Raw genomic sequence first — 19,215 nt, 5'->3', positions numbered from 1 at the left:
GTAGACTGGTAATGGAAAGGAAAGCGTTTCCGACGAAGAGAAATTTGTTAACATCGAGTATGGATTTAAGTGTCAGGAAGTCGTTTCTGACAGTATTTGTGTGGAGTGTAGCCACGTATGGAAGTGAAACGTGGACGATAAATGGTTTAGACAAGAAGAGAATAGAAGCTTTCAAAATGTAGTGCTACAGAAGAATGCTGAAGATTAGATGGGTAGAACACTTAACTAACGAGGAGGTATTTAATAGAATTCGGGAGGAGTTTGTGGCACAACTTGACAAGAAGGGACCGGTTGGTAGGACATGTTCTGAGGCATCAAGGGATCACAAATTTAGCATTGGAGGGCAGTGTGGAGGGTAAAAATCGTAGAGGGAGACCAAGAGTTGAATAAACTAAGCAGATTCAGAAGGATGTAGGCTGCAGTAGGTACTGGGAGATGAAGCAGCTTGCACAGGATAGAGTAGCGTGGAGATCTGCATCAAACCAGTCTCAGGACTGAAGACCACAACAACATTAAATACATGATGCATTTCGGTCCATCAAGTGTGAATCGTCTAAATACATTTTTGTACTTTGCATGTTCCTGTCAGAAGGTCTGATGTTAGGTTATTAATTTCAGAAGCCAAATGCAGAAAACATTTGCCAAACGGTTGAAAAATGTTTCTCCATCCTGTTCAAGCATATCACTTCACCGAAGACATTTTTACACGTTTTTTTTAAACATTTCAGAAATGTTCACCATTCTGCTATCGAAGATGAATTTCTTTGTAGTGCCAGAGATCAAATTAAACAATTTACGCCTGCAGGGAAGAGATTTACATGAAGTCCTCAAAATTACTAAAGTAACTGGTTTCGACACCTCTTTATTCTGGTTTTTGTGACACCTGCAGTTCTGAAAGGTTTTAAGGTCTTACCAATGACCTAGTTGTGTAATACGACCACATTGTATTCTAAATTTACCGACTGAGCTATCCAAGCACGACTCACGCCCCGTCCTCACAGCTTTTACTTCTGCCAGTACCTTGTCTCCTACCTTCCAAACTTGCACATTGTTTTAATCTGCCAGGAAGTTTCAAAATCTTATTAGCCGTAACTCGGCAACTGAACACCGACGGAGCTATATGTATACGGACTCTAGTTTTAATTGTAAAAAAAACTTCAAATATTTGCTTATCTCCGTCAATCACCCTATATATAGAATATAATGAGAGATTAGCTGTATCAAGACAGATACGCTCAGATTTATCGGAGGATTAAAATGGATTCCTTATCTAAACTCTATAAAGAGGTTGCCGTGGTGGATAATTAAAGAGCTACAGAGAAGTGTGAAGATTAAGTCTTCTCCCTCCATCGGCGTGGCCATTGCCATTTCAGCTTCATTACTTAGCGTCTTTAATTTTTTCTTAAAATATTTTGCGAAACATACTCATCTGTTAACAGACGCACAAATGGCACCTCTTAGCTATTATGGACGTTTCACGTTTTAAGCTCTTGCGAAGGCCGAAGAAGTATTTCCGCTTTGATGTGCAGCAATCTTGGTATCTGATGCATCTAACTGTTCCTCGTGTCTTAAAACTCACTTATATTTCAGAAATGGCTAAAGAAGTCGAAACGAGGGTACTGCGGACGGCACAGCAAAGAGGTTAAAAAGTTGCTACAGAATTTCAAAACAGCAGAATTTTAACGTTCCGAGATAATAGCGTATTACGAGAAACTCGTCTCAGCGACATTCCACATCTTGCGTTCATGTTTATAGCGAAACTCGTCCGCTAAGAGTCCATAGAGCTGAGCTAAATGTCACACAGTCTGGCAACGCTGTTCCAGCCCCATTGCTCAGCTAACATTGCCACTCAGCGCTGAAGTACAGACTGTTCATGAAGTCCTTCCCCGTTTACAGAAATTTGTTTCTAAGGAGACGTACTAGATGCAGCTTTGCTATTTGTTGCAAGCGAATCAATGTCTTATGGATACATTGTTCTATATGTGCTCCGACACACACACACACACACACACACACACACACACACACACACACACACACACACACACACACACACAGTGCGAAAATTGGCAGTTGACCCTAAATAACGAAAAGTGTGAGGTCATCCACATGTGTGCTAAAAGGAATCCGTTAAACTTCGGTTACACGATAAAGCAGCCAAATCGGAAGCGTTGTGGCCCAGCAGTTCTAGGCGCTTCAGTCCGGAACCACGCGGCTGCCACGGTCGCAGGTTCGAATCCTGCCTCGGCCATGGATGTGTATAATGTCCTTAGGTTGGTTAGGTTTAGGCAGTTCTGAGTATAGGGGACTCATCTCAGATGCTGAGTCCCATAGTGCTTAGAGCCATTTGAAATCTAAAGGCCGCAAATTCAATTAAATACCTAGGAATTAATTACGAACAACTTCAATTGGAAGGAACACACAGAAAACTCTGTGGAAAAGGCGAACTAAAGACTGCTTTTTATTGGCAGGACTTAGAAAATGTAGCAGATCTAAGGAGACTACCTACACTACGCTTGTCCGTTCTCTTTTAGACTACTGCTGTGCGGTGTGGAATTCTTACCAGGTAGGATTGACAGAAGGCATCGAAAAATTTGAAAGATGGGCATCACGTATTGTATTATCGCGAAATATCAGACAGTTTTTGAAATGCTCCAATATTTGGGTTGGACATCATTAAAACAAAGGCGTTTTTCGTTGCGACGGGGAATCAATCTTATGACGAAATTCTAATCAACTTTCTCCTCCGAATGCGAAAATATTTTGTTGACAGTGACCTGCATAGGGAGAAACCAGCACCACGATAAAGTAAGGGAAATGGAAGGTCGTACGGAAAGATATAGGCGTACGTTCTTTCCGCGCTATACGAGATTGGAATAACAATTGTGAAGGTGGTCCGATGAACCCTCTGCCAGGCACTTCAATATGATTTGCAGAGTATCCATGTAGGTGTAGATCTGACAACTCTCCACCCAAGGTCACATGCTGTCCTCACTGCCAGAAAGTCAACAATCGCACCAGAAATTTCAACTGATACCCCATATGATCGTACTTTCACCACGCGTAGGCGTGGTATTGCACCTATCTGACTGCCTTTATCCAAAGCTTTCAGTATGTCATGTGAGAAGTGAGAGTTTGATTTCACGTGTTCGATATTTTCGAAATAGACCCTGGTTGCCACCTCAGGTCATTCTGTCCTGGACACCGCTAGAAGTGCTATGGTCGATATCCGCCTGAAGTGAAGAGCATCAAAGGATGCTACACTAAGTTCTACACCTACATCCATACTCCGCAAGCCACCTGACTGTGTGGCAGAGGGTACCTTGAGTACCTCTATCGGTTCTGCCTTCTATTTCAGTCTCGTATTGTTCATGGAAAGAAGGATTGTCGGTATGCCTGTGTGGTCTCTAATCTCTCTGATTTTATCCTCATGGTCTCTTCGCGAGATATACGTAGGCTGGAGCAATATACTGCTTGACTCCTCGGTGAAGGTATGTTCTCGAAACTTCAACAAGAGCCCATACCGAGCTACTGAGCGTCTCTCCTGCAGAGTCTTCCACTGGAGTTTATCCATCATCTCCATAACGCTCTCCTATCAACCCTATCTCTCCTATCAACCCTATCTCTCCTATCAACCCTATCTCTCCTATCAACCCTATCTCTCCTATCAACCCTATCTCTCCTATCAACCCTATCTCTCCTATCAACCCTATCTCTCCTATCAACCCTATCTCTCCTATCAACCCTATCTCTCCTATCAACCCTATCTCTCCTATCAACCCTATCTCTCCTATCAACCCTATCTCTCCTATCAACCCTATCTCTCCTATCAACCCTATCTCGTACAGATCCCACACTGCTGAGTAGTATTCAAGCAATGGGCGAACAAGTGTACTGTAACCTACTTCCTTTGCTTTCGGATTGCGTTTCCTTAGGATTCTTCCAATGAATCTCAGTCTAGCATCTGCTTTACCGGCGATCAACTTTTATATAATCATTCCATTTTAAGTCACTCCTAATGATTCAGTGATTGGCAGTGCTGGTGACGAGGCAATAAACGGTAGACCTGGAGTACGTGACGTACCATGCGTACACCATTTCGGCGCTGTGCGCGGAAACCTACACATCGTGTTTCCAGAGAAACACACGTCACAGCTCGGTGACGAAGACCACACAAACGGCTGCATTTTCACGCAGAGTGCAAGCTTTGTAGAGATGATAGACGCGGACGTGTTGAATCGAATCCAATTAAGCGGGTTACCCCATCTCAGGAAAGTAAACACATGGAGGGTTGGAGAACTCCCAAATGGAGGCACAGCAGATAAACAGTTCGTGGCACAGCAGAAAACAGTCCGTGAGTGAATGTGTGATATGACTGCACAAATATTATTGGACCATTTTTCACAATTACAGCGGAATTTTACCGAGACATGTTTGAACATTGCACTTCAGATGCAGGAATTTCAGGCACAGGTAGCGTTTCAACAAAATGACGCCCAGCCACACAAGGGGGTTATATGTTAGCAAGTTCTAAGTTTAAAGAGTTCTGGGCAGCTGGGTCGCTAGGGAAGATTCCTACATCATTTACCAGACATAACCGATCTTTACATGCTTGTGGGGTTACGTTACGGATGAAGTGGTCAGGACAACTTCCTTTGTTCAAATTCTTACGTCACGAATACGATACGTCGAACAGGCAGTGCGAGGGCAACAGATGTTGGTAAAGACAGAAGTTTAGTACCGCCCAGATTATGGGCAACAAACGAAGTACATGTGTGTGTATCCATGAACTTCATGAAGTAAGCTGGCATTTGTAACAAACTGCGTAGCTGCATACAGCATAGTTTCTTCGAAATAATTTTTTATAATGAAGGAAAGACTAGACATTCTGTGCTTTGTCCAAACACACTTTGGCCTCACATTTAACACAGCTTTCAGTTTTTCTAGCATATTAACAAATGCTGCGTCGTATTCATATCTAATGCTGTTAAAAATTATACAACTGTACGTAACTATAAAACCCCGCATATGGCAGTGGGTAAGGGGTTTTCGAGAATTGCTAAATGACAAAAATAATCGCCGCTTCGAATTTCATCACTTAAATTACTCTGACTTTTTAACCTGCAAAACAATTAGGGAGTTAAGTTCTGTGTAAGCTTTCCTTTTAAGTCTTGTAACCTATTTTGCTGGTCTTTAACATCGCCGTAGAATTTAGATGCAACAAGTACAGCTCTAGTACGGCGTGTTTCTGAAGTGTTCCCGAGAAAACCTAAGTTCAAAGTTTTACGATAAATTCAAGTACCGTAAGACAGTGAAAGCCTACGAGCAGAAGCGTCAGTGCAAGACGATTGACTAGAATTCTGGCTGTACTGCGTTGCAGGCTCGTCTTTGATGTTTCACCTAACAAAACTAATTTTTCTACAGAAAGTAAGAAGAATGATAATCCTCGCGGTAGATTCGACCCCAGGGGGAGGAAAAACTGTAAATATGGGCTCCTCGTTTTTGACAGAGGTACATTTTTCTGACAAAATTCAAGATTTAACGAGTTTCCTAAATTAAAGGATATTAAAGAGTGATTAATATCAACTATTTCTATTAGGAAACAGATTCGCATGAAGCTTGTAAAGTAGCACTAAAATCTGATGCCAATATGAGCTCAACCCAAAGTTTAGAATCTTATATTTAAACCTTTAACACGCGAGGTGACATCTGTATGGACAACGAGGTGGAGCCACTGGGACCACTATGTTTAAACCGAGATTTAAGGCAAAAATCATTTGAAACTTTTCATTTATACTACGTAACATTTTTACAGTTATGTAAGTGTGCTTGGGTAGCTCAGTTGATAGAGCACTTGCCGCGAAAGGTGATAGTACCGAGTTAGAGTCCCGCTCGCACACAGTTTGAATCTGCCAGGAAGTTTCAATTTTTTTTTTTGAAATTTGATACTATTAGAGGCATTCGAGGGATAATAAATTTGGACAGGAAAGAATTAACACTTTGGAGACCGCCGTCTCCAGTTGTTACTTCTTTCTAAACTATTCGCAAGAAATTTACAGGCTATCCATATATACTACTGAATGTACGTACAAAATTCTATAATTTTAAGACAGTTTAGGTGATACGACAGCCACGGCATAGTGCCGAAGGCTGGCTCGTCCCGCCGTGTTAAATGGTTAGCCTGAGTGCATTCTCAGGAAAAGTTTCGCAGTGAAAGGCAAAATTGAGAGTTTCTGAGAACACTCCCTACTAGACAGTATCCGTTACGTGACCTGCCTTTCATTAAACTGACACTGCGATAATACGCCTGTGTTGCGGGGCAGGACGCGAAATCTGTTTGTGAAGAACTTTCTAGCTGAGTAACACACTGAACAGGATAAAAATTCTGTACGTTTAAACTAGATAATTCTGCTCCTTTTTAATAGAAACAAAAGCTTTCACTTCGTTTCGTTCTTCCCTGAAGGAAGCACGTCAGTCGGACCCTTCCAGTGCTTCGTAACTTTGTTTGAGAGCACTTTTTCCCTTGGGCATTTGCGCTGTTTATCTCTGATTCTACAAGCACCAATAAACACGTACGTTCCGCTAGCTACATTACGTTCTCTTCTGACCGCTCCGTCGTGACGTTTACTAGAGGTATTCGCGACCGAAACAATGTTCTGTGCTGCCAGCGCCGAAGCGGAGACCTGGCGAACTTCCTCTGAAAGAGCGACAACCCGCTGAACGCTTGCAAGCAACCGTGAATGTTAACCGAACACGGTCAAGTGCTGTTCGCTTGGGCTATGCCGGAGTGACTTTGCGAGGCCCTCTCCGTGGCGACTGTGCAGGACCGCTGGAAAGCCGGCATTTTAGTTTTAGCGTTTCATAAAGACACGGCTTAATACCCAAAATAATGATACCAAACTTGAAACTTCCTGGCAGGAGAGCTTCTGTAAAGTTTGGAAAGTAGGAGACGAGGTACTGGCAGAAGTAAAGCTTTGAGGACGGTTAGTGAGTCGTACTTGTGTAGTTCAGATGGTAGAGCACTTCCCCGCGAAAGGCAAAGGTCCTGAGTTCGAGTCTCAGTCCGGCACACAGTTTTAATCTGCTAGGAAGTTTCATATCAGCGAACACTCCGCTGCAGAGTGAAAATCTCATTCTGCATACGAAACCTCAGTCACATTATTTGGTAGTGAGCTGCTCGGCCGTTATTTCAGAAATTTTGGTGGTCGACTCGTTTGTCAATAGCCAGTCGATCGCCTAACTTATCTATAGTATATCTGGCACTTGGACCAATTTAGTAAGATTTAAAAATTCCCCTATTCTGCATTACATGGCCCAGATATGACATTAGTATAAACGGTAAACATTGTGTGCTGGTTCAAGCTCACAAACAGTGAAGCATTATGTTTTACAGTTTGCTAGGAGCGAATCTTCAGTTCGAGATGAGTTTCGTTTGAAGTTTGTGACCTCCCATGCGGCAGAATATCCGCCGAATCTATGTGGCAAAACATCGGCCAATGAACGTCAATTCTAAACTAGCGGATGTGTGTGTAACGCAAGATCACTGGATGAGCAAGAGTGCAGAGAATGTTGGCTGCGTAAGAATCTTACCATCGTGGTCACATGCCCTGGGGGACGATTGTACCGTATGTACTTTCACTGTTAAATTTGTCAATTTTAGGTACATTTATCTCGAACCGTTCATGATACTGTTATGAAATTTTAATGGCTGGTGGAGGAAGAGTCCATTGACCTATTTTTGTAGCTAAGTCGCTTGTATAAGTTCATAGAATTTTTTGCAAGTTGTAAAATTTTTTCCACATTTAAACTTGATTAATTCATAATTTCTACATTATTCAACTGAACTACTTTTAAAAATGCATCATTGATGTTCGGCCCAGTTTCTGTAAGTTTTGTAAGTCTCACTGTTCTATGATGGTAAATTCCTGGAAAAATGTACCTAATCATTCCGAAAATAAAATCTCAGGAATCCGGCTTTAAAGATATACATTGTTACTGACCTCAGAATATCCCCTGCGCCATATCCTGGGTCATCTATATTCTTCATCCTCCCTGTCTCTTAGCGTTCCTCGAGTGTATTCTTGCCTTCCTAGCTATCAGTCACTTCATAATCTGCTATCACTATTTTCCCCAGGCTGTATGCCTCACTTTTGAAGCATCCTAACTCTCCCCACATTGCCATCATTAAATGAAAAAACTGCATCATAAACACCCAAATTCAATGTATCTTTACATATACTGTTTTAGGACTTCTGGACCATATGACAAATGATTCCTTTTGGTTCTGGTAGGACAAGAACCAAGTGAATGTGGCGCACGAACAAGTCAGCCAACAGTGAGCACGAAATATTTTCACAGATCACCAAATTAGGTTTCTGAAGTTCAAGAAGTTGACAGAAGGGCAAAGGGGGTGTGGCAACATGGGTTGTCCTTAACATAAATGAGTATTTAAAGCCTTTAATGGCACAATGCCCTTAGAAAAGCTATTTCTCTAGCGAAGTACACTCCAAGGAATATTTATGGGCATTTTTTTTTTATATTTTGCCCCCTACAAAGGTACAGGTCTTAATGCCAGGTGACAACGCTGTAAGTCTTCACTTCAGGTGAAGTGTTGCGACTTTCTTGGTGGTGTGCATTATGTTCAGTGACGATGCAACTGTTCGTCGAAGAGGGAAGGTAAACACCCATAATATTATCTTGGTATTACAACACCCCCATGAACTTTTACAGTACCTAACAGATTCGGAAAACTAACGTTTCCTGTGCTGTGTCCAGATGTCAAGGGTACGGATCGTTTTATCCCGCTGAAGCTACCGTAAACGGGGTGGCCATCTGGATGCAATAACAGCTCTATCCCTAATTAGGTGAACCTGGAAATTATTTCGCAACAAGATGGCGCACTTCCTAACTGGCATCTCTGTACAGGAGCGGTTCAATGTCTCTGAACGCTGGATCGCTCGCTCTTTTCCCACTGGCCTCTAATTCTACTTCACCTCACGCCATGCGAGTTTTTTTGCGTTGGGTCTCTGAACAGCTCGTGTCTACATTCCGCCACTAATGATTTGGACAATTTAATCATAAAATTGAGGAGATATCGCGTCCATTACTGCAGACTTAAGTGAGAGGAGTTTATTTCAGGTTGGATGTGTGCCATACGTGAGCATATACTGAATATTTATAAAAAATTTCATGTTATTTGTTGTAAATAGCCTAAAGTGACCCATTATACAATTGAAAGCGGGGCATTCTGGGGCTTTCTTTTATGAACACCCTGTACTTCGCGATGCGATGCGATACGCACAGCCTGACCAAGCTTCAAAAGTGGGGTTCAGTTTGACAAACACGGTACGCCTGCGCGCTTGTTTGAAATATCCGTATACGACAAACCGCGATTTCTTGACAGACGAATCTCGTCGTCTACAGGAGCCTTCAGCTTTAAAACTACTCCGGATCGGTCAAATGGGGCAGGGCTCGGAGCTGCACGCAGTTCACAGGAATAAAGGTCACCGACGGCCGGGTGTGTCGCGCTCTGTTTAGCAGCGCTCTAGAAAGGGGCAGGATACGGCTTTCCGTTAGTTGCCCGTCTTCACATCCCTCGCCTCACGTTACGTTGCCCACGGAACGCTGTAAAATCACTCCCGCAATTCACATCAGTCGGCTGGCCCATCTCTTTCACCTCTGTGGCACTGCAAGCTTCGAGAAACACTTTTCACCTCGCACGAGTGAGGTTCAATCCGAGTTAGGTGTTGGTTCGAGTAAGATTCACGCGGCTACAGTCGCCAAATAACAGCGTTCGGCGCGACGCAATTTAAGGGGATCACACCGTGGTTCAGGTCGAAAAAATTTTCCATTTTTCATCATATTTCGATAGATTAAGGTTTTATTTAAGTACTCTGAAAAGGATTTTGCTGAAAAAATTTTCGAGCATTTAAAGAGCATTTTCCTACCACGTGTGTGTGCCACGCCCACTTTTCTGTCACCCACTTTTCTGCCTATATTTTAGATCTTTATATCCCCTACATTGCACGTTAGGGATTTTTTTTAACTTCCTAGTGTTTACTATCCTTGGAATGCAACGGTCGTTATTCTTTTGTTTCTGCTGTTTGTAAACACGCGGTTAGTTTTGTTCAGGTGTGATTGCGAGTAGTTATAGAAAACTTGCAGGTATACTATGGGCAGGCAATTAGGAGAAATAAAGAAAATCTGAAAGCAATGAAGACAGATGTTTGGGCTATGTTCTTCCATAAGTCTTCTACTGATAAGCCATGTCGGATTGTGTACACCAGGATAAAATTCGTGGTGCAAATACAATAGGGCTCAGGCAACTGGAGAATCTTATTCTCACCAGCATTCTCTTCCTGCTGGTGTTATTACAGCAATTAAACCTATTTTCAGAGACTTGGCTCATCCTGATCTAAGGAAATGCCTGCATGGGCAAACACAGAACCCAAATGAATGTTGCACCATCATTTGGAACTGCCTTCCTCAAAATGTTTGTGGGCACACATTCAATGAAAATAGGAGTTAATGATATTACATTCAATTATGGTAGTGTTGGGTACTGAAAAATCTGGGAATTAATCCTGGTGAAAATATGATCACTGGGCTGCAACAATACGATAGAATAAAGATAGCTGATGCAGACGGGGTCTGCATCTAATATGGCCAAGAATGCAATAAACATCCAGGAAGGTGAAAAAGAAGCTGGAAGACCTGCTAGAGGCCAAAGAAAGGCCATCATATGCAGCAGAACAGATTTAATTAACTGTAAGTAACAAATTTCAAAAGTTTTTTCTTTAAAGTCAATTTCCCCCATCATATCAGAAACTATCATGGATGAATGAAATTTTCAGAGACTCTGCATAACAAAAAGCCACGTCTGGTACTACATTCATTAATATTCCCCATTAGGAAGTTCAAAACATTTTCTGCAGAAAACTTAATATTTTTTGTTGATAAATTTAAAAAGTTTTTAATAAACTATAAAATCGATAAAGTAGTTTTAGTACAGTTAACTATGGGCATCATGTAACATACAGTAAAAGTATTAAGGTCCTGCATCATAGTTTTGTTCAGAAATGGGTCTAATACTTGCCTAAATTAACATGGGTTAAACAGGCAGGGTGTGGTCCCCTTAAGATAGTAGCCACGACAAAAGATTTCGGAATGCTGTATATGCTGGTACAAAACAACTACAGTTAGCCATATACACGTCAGTTAAAAATGTGAGGGCATAGGAAGTGGAAGAATCTTTCAGGCTCCATTATATGTAGAAGCAAATTGTGAGCATACTGGAGAAATACTGTTTGTCAAAGAAAGGCTGCAAGGTTACGTTAGAATTTTATATTTAATATTGTCAATTTCGATGTCGTTGGAACAACACAGTGGATGGGGGAATACAGTAACGTTCAACTGACGTAGTCTTATTACAAGGTTGGAGATGGAAAATAAGTCATGTGTTTTCAAAGGAGCCATCTCAGCATTCTCTTAAACCAGTATACCCTACACCCTTTAACGTATGTAGCTCCCTAACTCCCATGTATAGAACATCTTCAAATGTCTGATTACAAATGAGTTAATGCGTTAAATATTGTTAGGCATGTATGCAGGAGAAAGTTTAGGGAAGGTTTCACAGTATGCTTTAAATGTGTGTTAAGTCAACTGCTTCCCTAATGAAATCTGGTGTAGGAATTTTTGTGCTCCATGTGAAGCAAAATTCTAGTTTTTCACGTGCCTCTGTTTATGAGGTCCTGGGCTATTCGTCGTACAGTGCTATAATTTGGCAGGAAGATTCAGTGGTCTACGGATACTGCCTGCAAAAGTGTTGTGAATGGAGTTAGTAATGAAGTAATAAATCGTCATCCCGACGTTTCACTGTACGAACAGTGAAAATTTTAGTGAAGCTTATTCCGTGTGTGCGCGCGTGTAGGAGGGGGGGAGGAGGAGGAGGGGAAAACTGCATTAATAAAGTTACGTTCCTCTTTACGCCTTCTAATTTAAATTTTCTTACCGAGTTAAACGTTAACAAGATTATACCTCAAAGAGATGATTACGACAGCACTTTAAATTTTTAAATTCTGTAACTAATTATGAAAATCTAATTTGTTCCCCGTACACTACACCTGGTACCGCGTTTTTAGGTCGTGCCTATAGTATACAATTGCACTAAAAACCCGTGCTCGTAAATACTAGGGCGAATGGAAAATACGTCAAATGCGTATACAATAAACTTGTTTAATTTAATAGGAAATACTTTATTGAACAGAGCAGAAGGACGAAAGAAGTACGCACTAATGAGGTATGGGAAGCTTACTGTGCATCTTGAAGGCCTTTTGAAGATGAACAGCGGCGAGACTTTGGGACGAGAAAGACCGTCACAGAATTTTAAAAATTGATTCAGATAATTGAGACACACACACACACACACACACACACACACACACACACACACACACACACACACACACACACACGGCAGCTATCTCAACAGTCCGCCACATCATATACTGTCTGGCCATACCACAATATTGTCTAATATATACTTGGAAGGAGAAACAGCGTTGGTCGTATTTATGTGATCGCTTTAAGCTTGTTGACACCAGTGTCTACCAATTTAAATTGTATAGTGCAGCACTGAGGATGGTCACTAAGTGACCTAAAATCCGTTTTGCGGATAATAAAACAAAAAATACGACCAACGCTGTTTCTCCTTCCAAGTATATCCACTATCTGGTCGTGGTGCACAGGACACTCCATGGAGTCGCCAATCAATACTGTCCAATATTGCAGCCACTATTCAGCAATGTTACCGGCAACACCATTGCGATCACATTGCCCTGAACCCTGTACCAGTCGCAGCGTAGGCGCAAAGGACCTATTTTCAGTTCACTTTAATTTTTGACCGAATTTAATAACTTAAAATCCTGTCAATCTACTCATTAAGAGTATTCACCGATGACAGTAACGATAATGGAAGCGAAAAGGTCAAATGAGTTCTAACATGAATACCTTAATAGCTAATTACCAATTCGCCAGTAGAAGAGATGTTTCCCAGCAATGAAGCTGAAGTTCTCAGTTCATAAGGTATGCTTAAGGTATACTTTTCTTCTAATGCTCGCTCATGTCATATCTGAATTATTGGCTATTTCTCCTGAGCAACCTTCATGCGCGACCTGTTAATATCTGTGTGTCCAGTTCAACGTTTTCACCGTAGCTACGATAAAATAAGTACAGCACTTGACTGAACAACCGAAAAGAGCACGGACGCCCACCGAACAAATTGAGCAGGACCTTAAAGTAACGCCCTGAAAATCATTGGCCTGCCCCCTCTAATTACGAAACAAAACTATCAGGTTTCTGAAGCACAGGCCACGATAGACAATTGATATACAATATTATTCCGTTGATCAATTCAGTATGAAGCTAACACTTCACAGGAAACTTGTGCCCTGGCTCTAACTGACTTCCTCGTAACGTCTTTGTTTCACTACGCTTCCAAGATACTTTAAGCTATAAATTTTTTCACTTGTTCCTCAATCACCCTGAATCCATGGAACTTTAGGTCACGATCGTGGCCTCACTTAAACAATCTGCTTCAATTCTGATAATTTATTCGGCGTTCTGTGTCGCTGATTCTTACTCCCAGCTGTACTAATTTCTCCTGCAAAAGAAACTTGTGTTATTTGTTAATTTGTTAAGATTTACATCACGAATCCATATAATCGTTTTTAATGGTGATTATGTTTGAACATTCGCGTTCATTTTCTAACCTTAGATGTTTAATGGAAAGAGCATGTAAGGATTGTGGTAGGGAAGCCAAACGGTCGACTTAAGTTAATTGGGAGAATCTCAGTAGAGTCAAGGCGACCGCATATAGAACACTACGGCGACCCATTCTCGGACGAGAGAGAGATGGTTTGGGGACTCAAATGTTTAATCCTGGAGAGAAGGAACACTATCGAGAAATTTTCGGGAACGGGCATTTGAAGCTGACTGCAGAATGATTCTACTGCTGCTGAAGTATGTCGGATGAGTACCACAAAAAACGAGAAATTATGGCTCGTACGGAAGCATATAACCCTATTTGCGAGTGGAACAGGCCATCCGGTAGCTTGCTGGATATGTACATGTAGATTAGCTAAAGGTGCTTATCGATTTCTGACTAAACCACTGCGATTATTATAAAGTAACATTTGTTATATTTATTAACAAATTATTTGAATGTTTCCTTGAATACTTTAGCCAGAGCAGCACGTATAGATTGGAAAATTAACGCAAGCTTTCAGTATAGTTGTCAATAAAAAGTATATGGAACTATGACAAACTTTACCAAATTAACTTTTAAATGTTTATATTATGAATGAACACGGTCTGAATTTGACGAGATCAATGCTATCTAAATATTTTTTGAAGCAAGACCCTGAAATCTCAGCATTCCGAGTGGGAAAAGGCCTGGCATTAACGACCTAATTCCTATATCCAGTGTGCGGTTTTTAAATTTCTGAACAGTATGGCTTATGGGATTTCTGCGCAACACAGCACACACAAGTCAGATATGCGAAGTCGTATCAGAGAGCGAAGGAAGCTGCTAGCATCTTCACTTCCCGGAATTTTACCACCGGAACTAACTCTTCCATACAACACGGCGTGTCCATTCACATGCATTCCTTACTTGCATAATGTTTAGTGTATACCCTTTGAGGATAACTGTCGCCGAACACCGCCTTAGTAAAATTTGATTTCCAGTTTGCGGATGTAGGAATGTGGATTACGTACGCTACCCCACACTGATTCATTTACCTGCACATCGCGGGGCAGAGCAGGCATCATGAAGATGGCTTCCAGGTAGAAATGCCCGCCATTTATATTCAGTGCACTACAAAATTAAAGTTCTGTGTGTTTTATACTTCCACCATGTCAGGTTACCGACTGACATTACGTTCTCAAAAGCGAAGCGGTTGTGGGACAACACAGCACGTTCGGCCACTGAGCAAAGCTTCCAGAATGAGATTTTCACTCTGCAGCGGAGTGTGCGCTGATATGAAACTTTCTGGCAGATTAAAACTGTGTGCCCGCGAAAGGCAAAGGTCCCGAGTTAGAGTCTCGGTCGGACACACAGTTTTAATCTGCCAGAAAGTTTCACTGAGCAAAGCACTTCCAATAGGTTTCTATATGCCCTGTTACGGCCCAAAATGAGGTTTCTGGTTTCAAAAACGTATGGTAAATTATACAGTTACAGGAAATTAATAGACGGAGTTTTTAATAAATTATTATGCTCTGCCTTTTATGGGTAATAAACGACATACACCTGTTAGATACGCTTGCATTATTTCCTGCAGAGCACCCGGGCGATCTCAGCAGAATAGGTATGTGATATTTCGTTAAACTGTTGCTCGCTCCAACGACAAGCATTTCCGATACTTACGATGAGCGGTCCAGTACTTTTAACTTCGTTTCAGGGTTCAGTAGAAGCACAATGCCCAATGACGGCGTGGAACGTTATACTGCAATGGTACATGTTCCAGAAATCGTTGCAACAGCTCCCACAAGCTGTACCAGAACGTCGTCTGTTTGTTGCACATGGATTTCGCTGATACTAAACTGCCCAGCCATTTACGTATAAGGGTAATAGCGGCAAGTTCAGTTCCACCATGCTAAGAAAATTACATAATTTACAACAAGGCAGTCAAGAAAAATATAGTCTATTGGTACTAACCTTCCCATTTCCCTGCTTTTAAATTTGTGGCAACAAGGTCATGATATATCTGCTTTCGAATACTTTATCTGCTCATGCGCGTCAACTACCCCATCAGTTTAAATCTTTATGACTATATTACAATACCGCCAGCTGACATTTTCACAAAAAATCTGTCAACTTTCCCGAATACTACACTGTGCAAATTTGACATTTTAAAAGAAAGGAAACTAAAGATCTCTAAACGATTTATCAAACATAACTAGTTTGGTAAATTAGGCAGTGTGCAGCTTTGACCCGTTTTGAGAGAAATGTTTACTGACGGGTGATTTGACAAGACGTTGCAGGTTTAGCGATAGATTTTCTAACTTTGTTATATACGTATAAAGCAAAAGAGCGTTGGCAAATACCAAAGTGCGTCACTTCCATCCATTTTTTCGTAAGATGACGCTAAGGAGAAATATTATTCTGCGCAAAGCGCAATAAATTATCAGAGCTCTCCGATTCTGTCACGGACGGCGTTGTCCGATGAACATTTATCAGATGTTTACGGGCATATTTCCCTTAATTCTTCCCTGGCCCATCGCATTGTTTCTTCAAACACAGTGCTAGAAGTAAATGTACGAAGTGAATCATTTGCAGCCGGTCCCGATAGTGTCAAAATACTTTGCGACAGCCGATTCAAATGTCAGGTTAAGTTTGACAAACTTCGTTGGTACGTCTGCGCGCTTGTTCGACAAATCCCTGGGTACGAAATATCGAATTTAACAAGTTTTATTTATTATATAGACCTGAAGGTCAAATCATGGATGGTAAACAACCACAGGCAAGTGGGCGGCGGAAAAGCTTCAACGTACGTAGGCCCAGTTATCAATTTGGGACAGTATGCGCCAATACGTCGTAGCGGTATCCGACGAAAAAAAAGGCGTTATAATAACGTTCTGAGGCATTTCAGAATTGACCCCGGAAGGTCACAGTACCTAAACTTTTTTAAATCTAGCACGGCGCAGCCATAGGCCTATAGCAAATGTTTTACCTTCACATTCAGAGTATCAACACGAATTTAATGTTAAATCTTGTGAAGAGGAATAAATATGATCGTTTAACTGGAAATACTGTTTCACTCTGAATTCTATACACGATCATTGCGTGCGAGTGAATTCACAGTAGCCGTAATGTACACGGAATACGAATGTGAATCTCATTTCATATTCGGTTGGATTCCAACAACCGAAGTCGAGGAAGGAACTTATCAGTTTCCGTAAGTTTTAAGTACAAAACGGAATTAACCTTTCTTACTCTTTTGAGAAACCTCAAACATTCAGAAAGCATTGGAGGAATATTACGAGCGGTGTCATTTAAAGATAAGAAATCTGTTTAGAACGGGAATCAATTTAAAATTCGCCGATTTTTTACTTGCGTACCCCGGACTACGTACCAGTAGCTAAAAGCCTCATTTCAAATCAACGAAAGAAAAATCCTATGGACATGCGTATCACTTTATTCCCAGCAAGATCTAAAAATTCATTATATCCGAACCCCACTTAATATCTATGACATCACTTGTAAAAAGAAAACCAACTGCTACGAAATTTTAACGGTGCCCACTTGACTGAGTACAGTATAAAGCATTATGGCATTCGTTTTACTCTCTTCAGAAGTGAAGAAGTGAAAAGATATCCTTTCTGTCAATGCAAACCACGCCTATATAACAAGACAAAGCGTACGTTTAAAACCATTGTAACTAAGGCGCTTTGAGCAATATCCACTTAACTAGCATAAAAATAATGATGGATGGGGTCGATGCATCACAAGAACTGGCCTGTAGAAACTAGCATATCTGGGAGAGCTGCATCAATTAAAACTGATTTTGCTACTGTAAATTCCGGAAAGCTTGCACGTGCATACAGCCACCTGTCCGTAGGTAGTTTGTCAAATGTTGACAGCTTCTAGAATCGGGAAAAAAATTTACCCACAGGGCAGTTAAAACTACAAAATGGAGTATGACGCAGAATGTTAGGAGTTTAACAATGATTAGTCAGTTCCCAAAATACAGTGGTTTTACACCCCCCCCCCCCCCCCCCGGAGATAAAATGGATGAGCCATCAGGTGCCGAGTTATTCTGCGTAAGTGTATTTCACGAGTAGTTAGGAATTTCGAAAGTGTCATTAACCGGCAGCAATGTGTCTACCTGAACTACTTCCAGCTACACAAACTTTAGTAACTTCATGCTCAATGAGAATACATGAACGGTAATACGCTAACCACTACTGTTTGACAGTCTTCAAATGAATAAAGACAAGCCAAATAAAGTATCGATGGGCAAAACATACATAGTATTGTCAACGGCACGATTGGAAGTTTAATACGATGTTGGTCGATACCGATGCTAAGTACATTGCCGATTTTACCATTACTCTCAAATGTAGGTGATGAAACATAGCCAACATATCTTAGATTGGTAAAGTCTGCAGTGGTAAGAGTCTGAAAACAAGTAGTACACACATACAACCATGGAAATCTATGGTACTAACAGGCCTTATTTATACATGACAACTGTTAGAAACATATTATTCCAATTAGCTTACAACACCCATACCTTCATTCACACGGCCTGGCTTCGGCAACGTGTCAACTTGCTGCGCCCCTTCGGCCACATCCGCCATGCCGCGCACCTGACACTGCATCGTGATACTGTGTCCAATCGTAAAAATATCCTATACAATGTGGAAAGTTGCTAATACAGTCAATCACATACACAGATCATCCTACAGAAACATTTTTAAATTTCGAAGCGCTGATACTACAGACAACATTCTAACCTCTGCTACCATAATACTTCCAATGAGAACAAAGCTATAAGCTATGATGCATAGATCTTTTTTTCCAAGCGTCACCAAAGATGTTTCCAGATTAATCACTTCAACCAAAGATTTTACAGTACAGTAATAATAACTCAATGGAGTTTTAATTCTATTACGCGGTGCAAGAAATGGAAATTGAACCAAAATTAACAATACTGTGGATAAGAACTAAATGATAAACATTTTGACTTATCAAAACGTCTTATAAAGCATTAAAACGTACTCCTGACTACAAGGAACGTCAGAGATATAATCAAAGCACAAAAAGTGAGTTAAAATGTTGTGCACCAAAAACTTTCAAACACATTTCCAGTGACATCTCCAGTCACTGATTTAATTAGCAATGATACTGCGTGGATATTGCATGTTTCTATCAACGGGACAGTTTTTATAGAGGTACTTCCACCGTACCATTTCTACTTTAGATGTAGAGTCGAAGATACCTTTTGTATGTGTATTAAACCACGTAGCTAAATAAACGTATTGAGTTTTCCATTTTCGTTTCTTACAAACATTTGTGATTGATGGATTAACATTTTCGACGAAACGAGTAAATAATATGGAGTGGTAAAATTTAACAAAAATCTCCCAAAGTTCTGACATACCGAAAATTATAACTATCGATCAAGTGCGAGAGCAAGGCACTTCGTTGATTCA

General features: G+C 41.0%; 1 protein-coding gene across 2 annotated transcripts in view; it reads right to left on the bottom strand.

Moving 5' to 3' along the window:
* LOC124719916 (coiled-coil domain-containing protein 50) overlaps positions 1–18,566 on the bottom strand; it is a 168,745-nt gene extending 150,179 nt beyond the window's left edge. For both annotated transcript variants that reach the window (XM_047245107.1, XM_047245108.1), the window contains exon 1: positions 18,294–18,566. In XM_047245107.1, coding sequence (XP_047101063.1) covers positions 18,294–18,381 — 88 coding nt within the window. In that variant the 5' untranslated portion in view covers positions 18,382–18,566. The remainder of the gene's footprint in view (positions 1–18,293) is intronic.
* Positions 18,567–19,215: the final 649 nt, after the last annotated feature.

The sequence above is a fragment of the Schistocerca piceifrons genome, chromosome 11 (assembly GCF_021461385.2).
Source record: "Schistocerca piceifrons isolate TAMUIC-IGC-003096 chromosome 11, iqSchPice1.1, whole genome shotgun sequence".
NCBI lineage: Eukaryota > Metazoa > Arthropoda > Insecta > Orthoptera > Acrididae > Schistocerca > Schistocerca piceifrons.
This window is presented reverse-complemented; position numbering and strand designations above follow the sequence as displayed.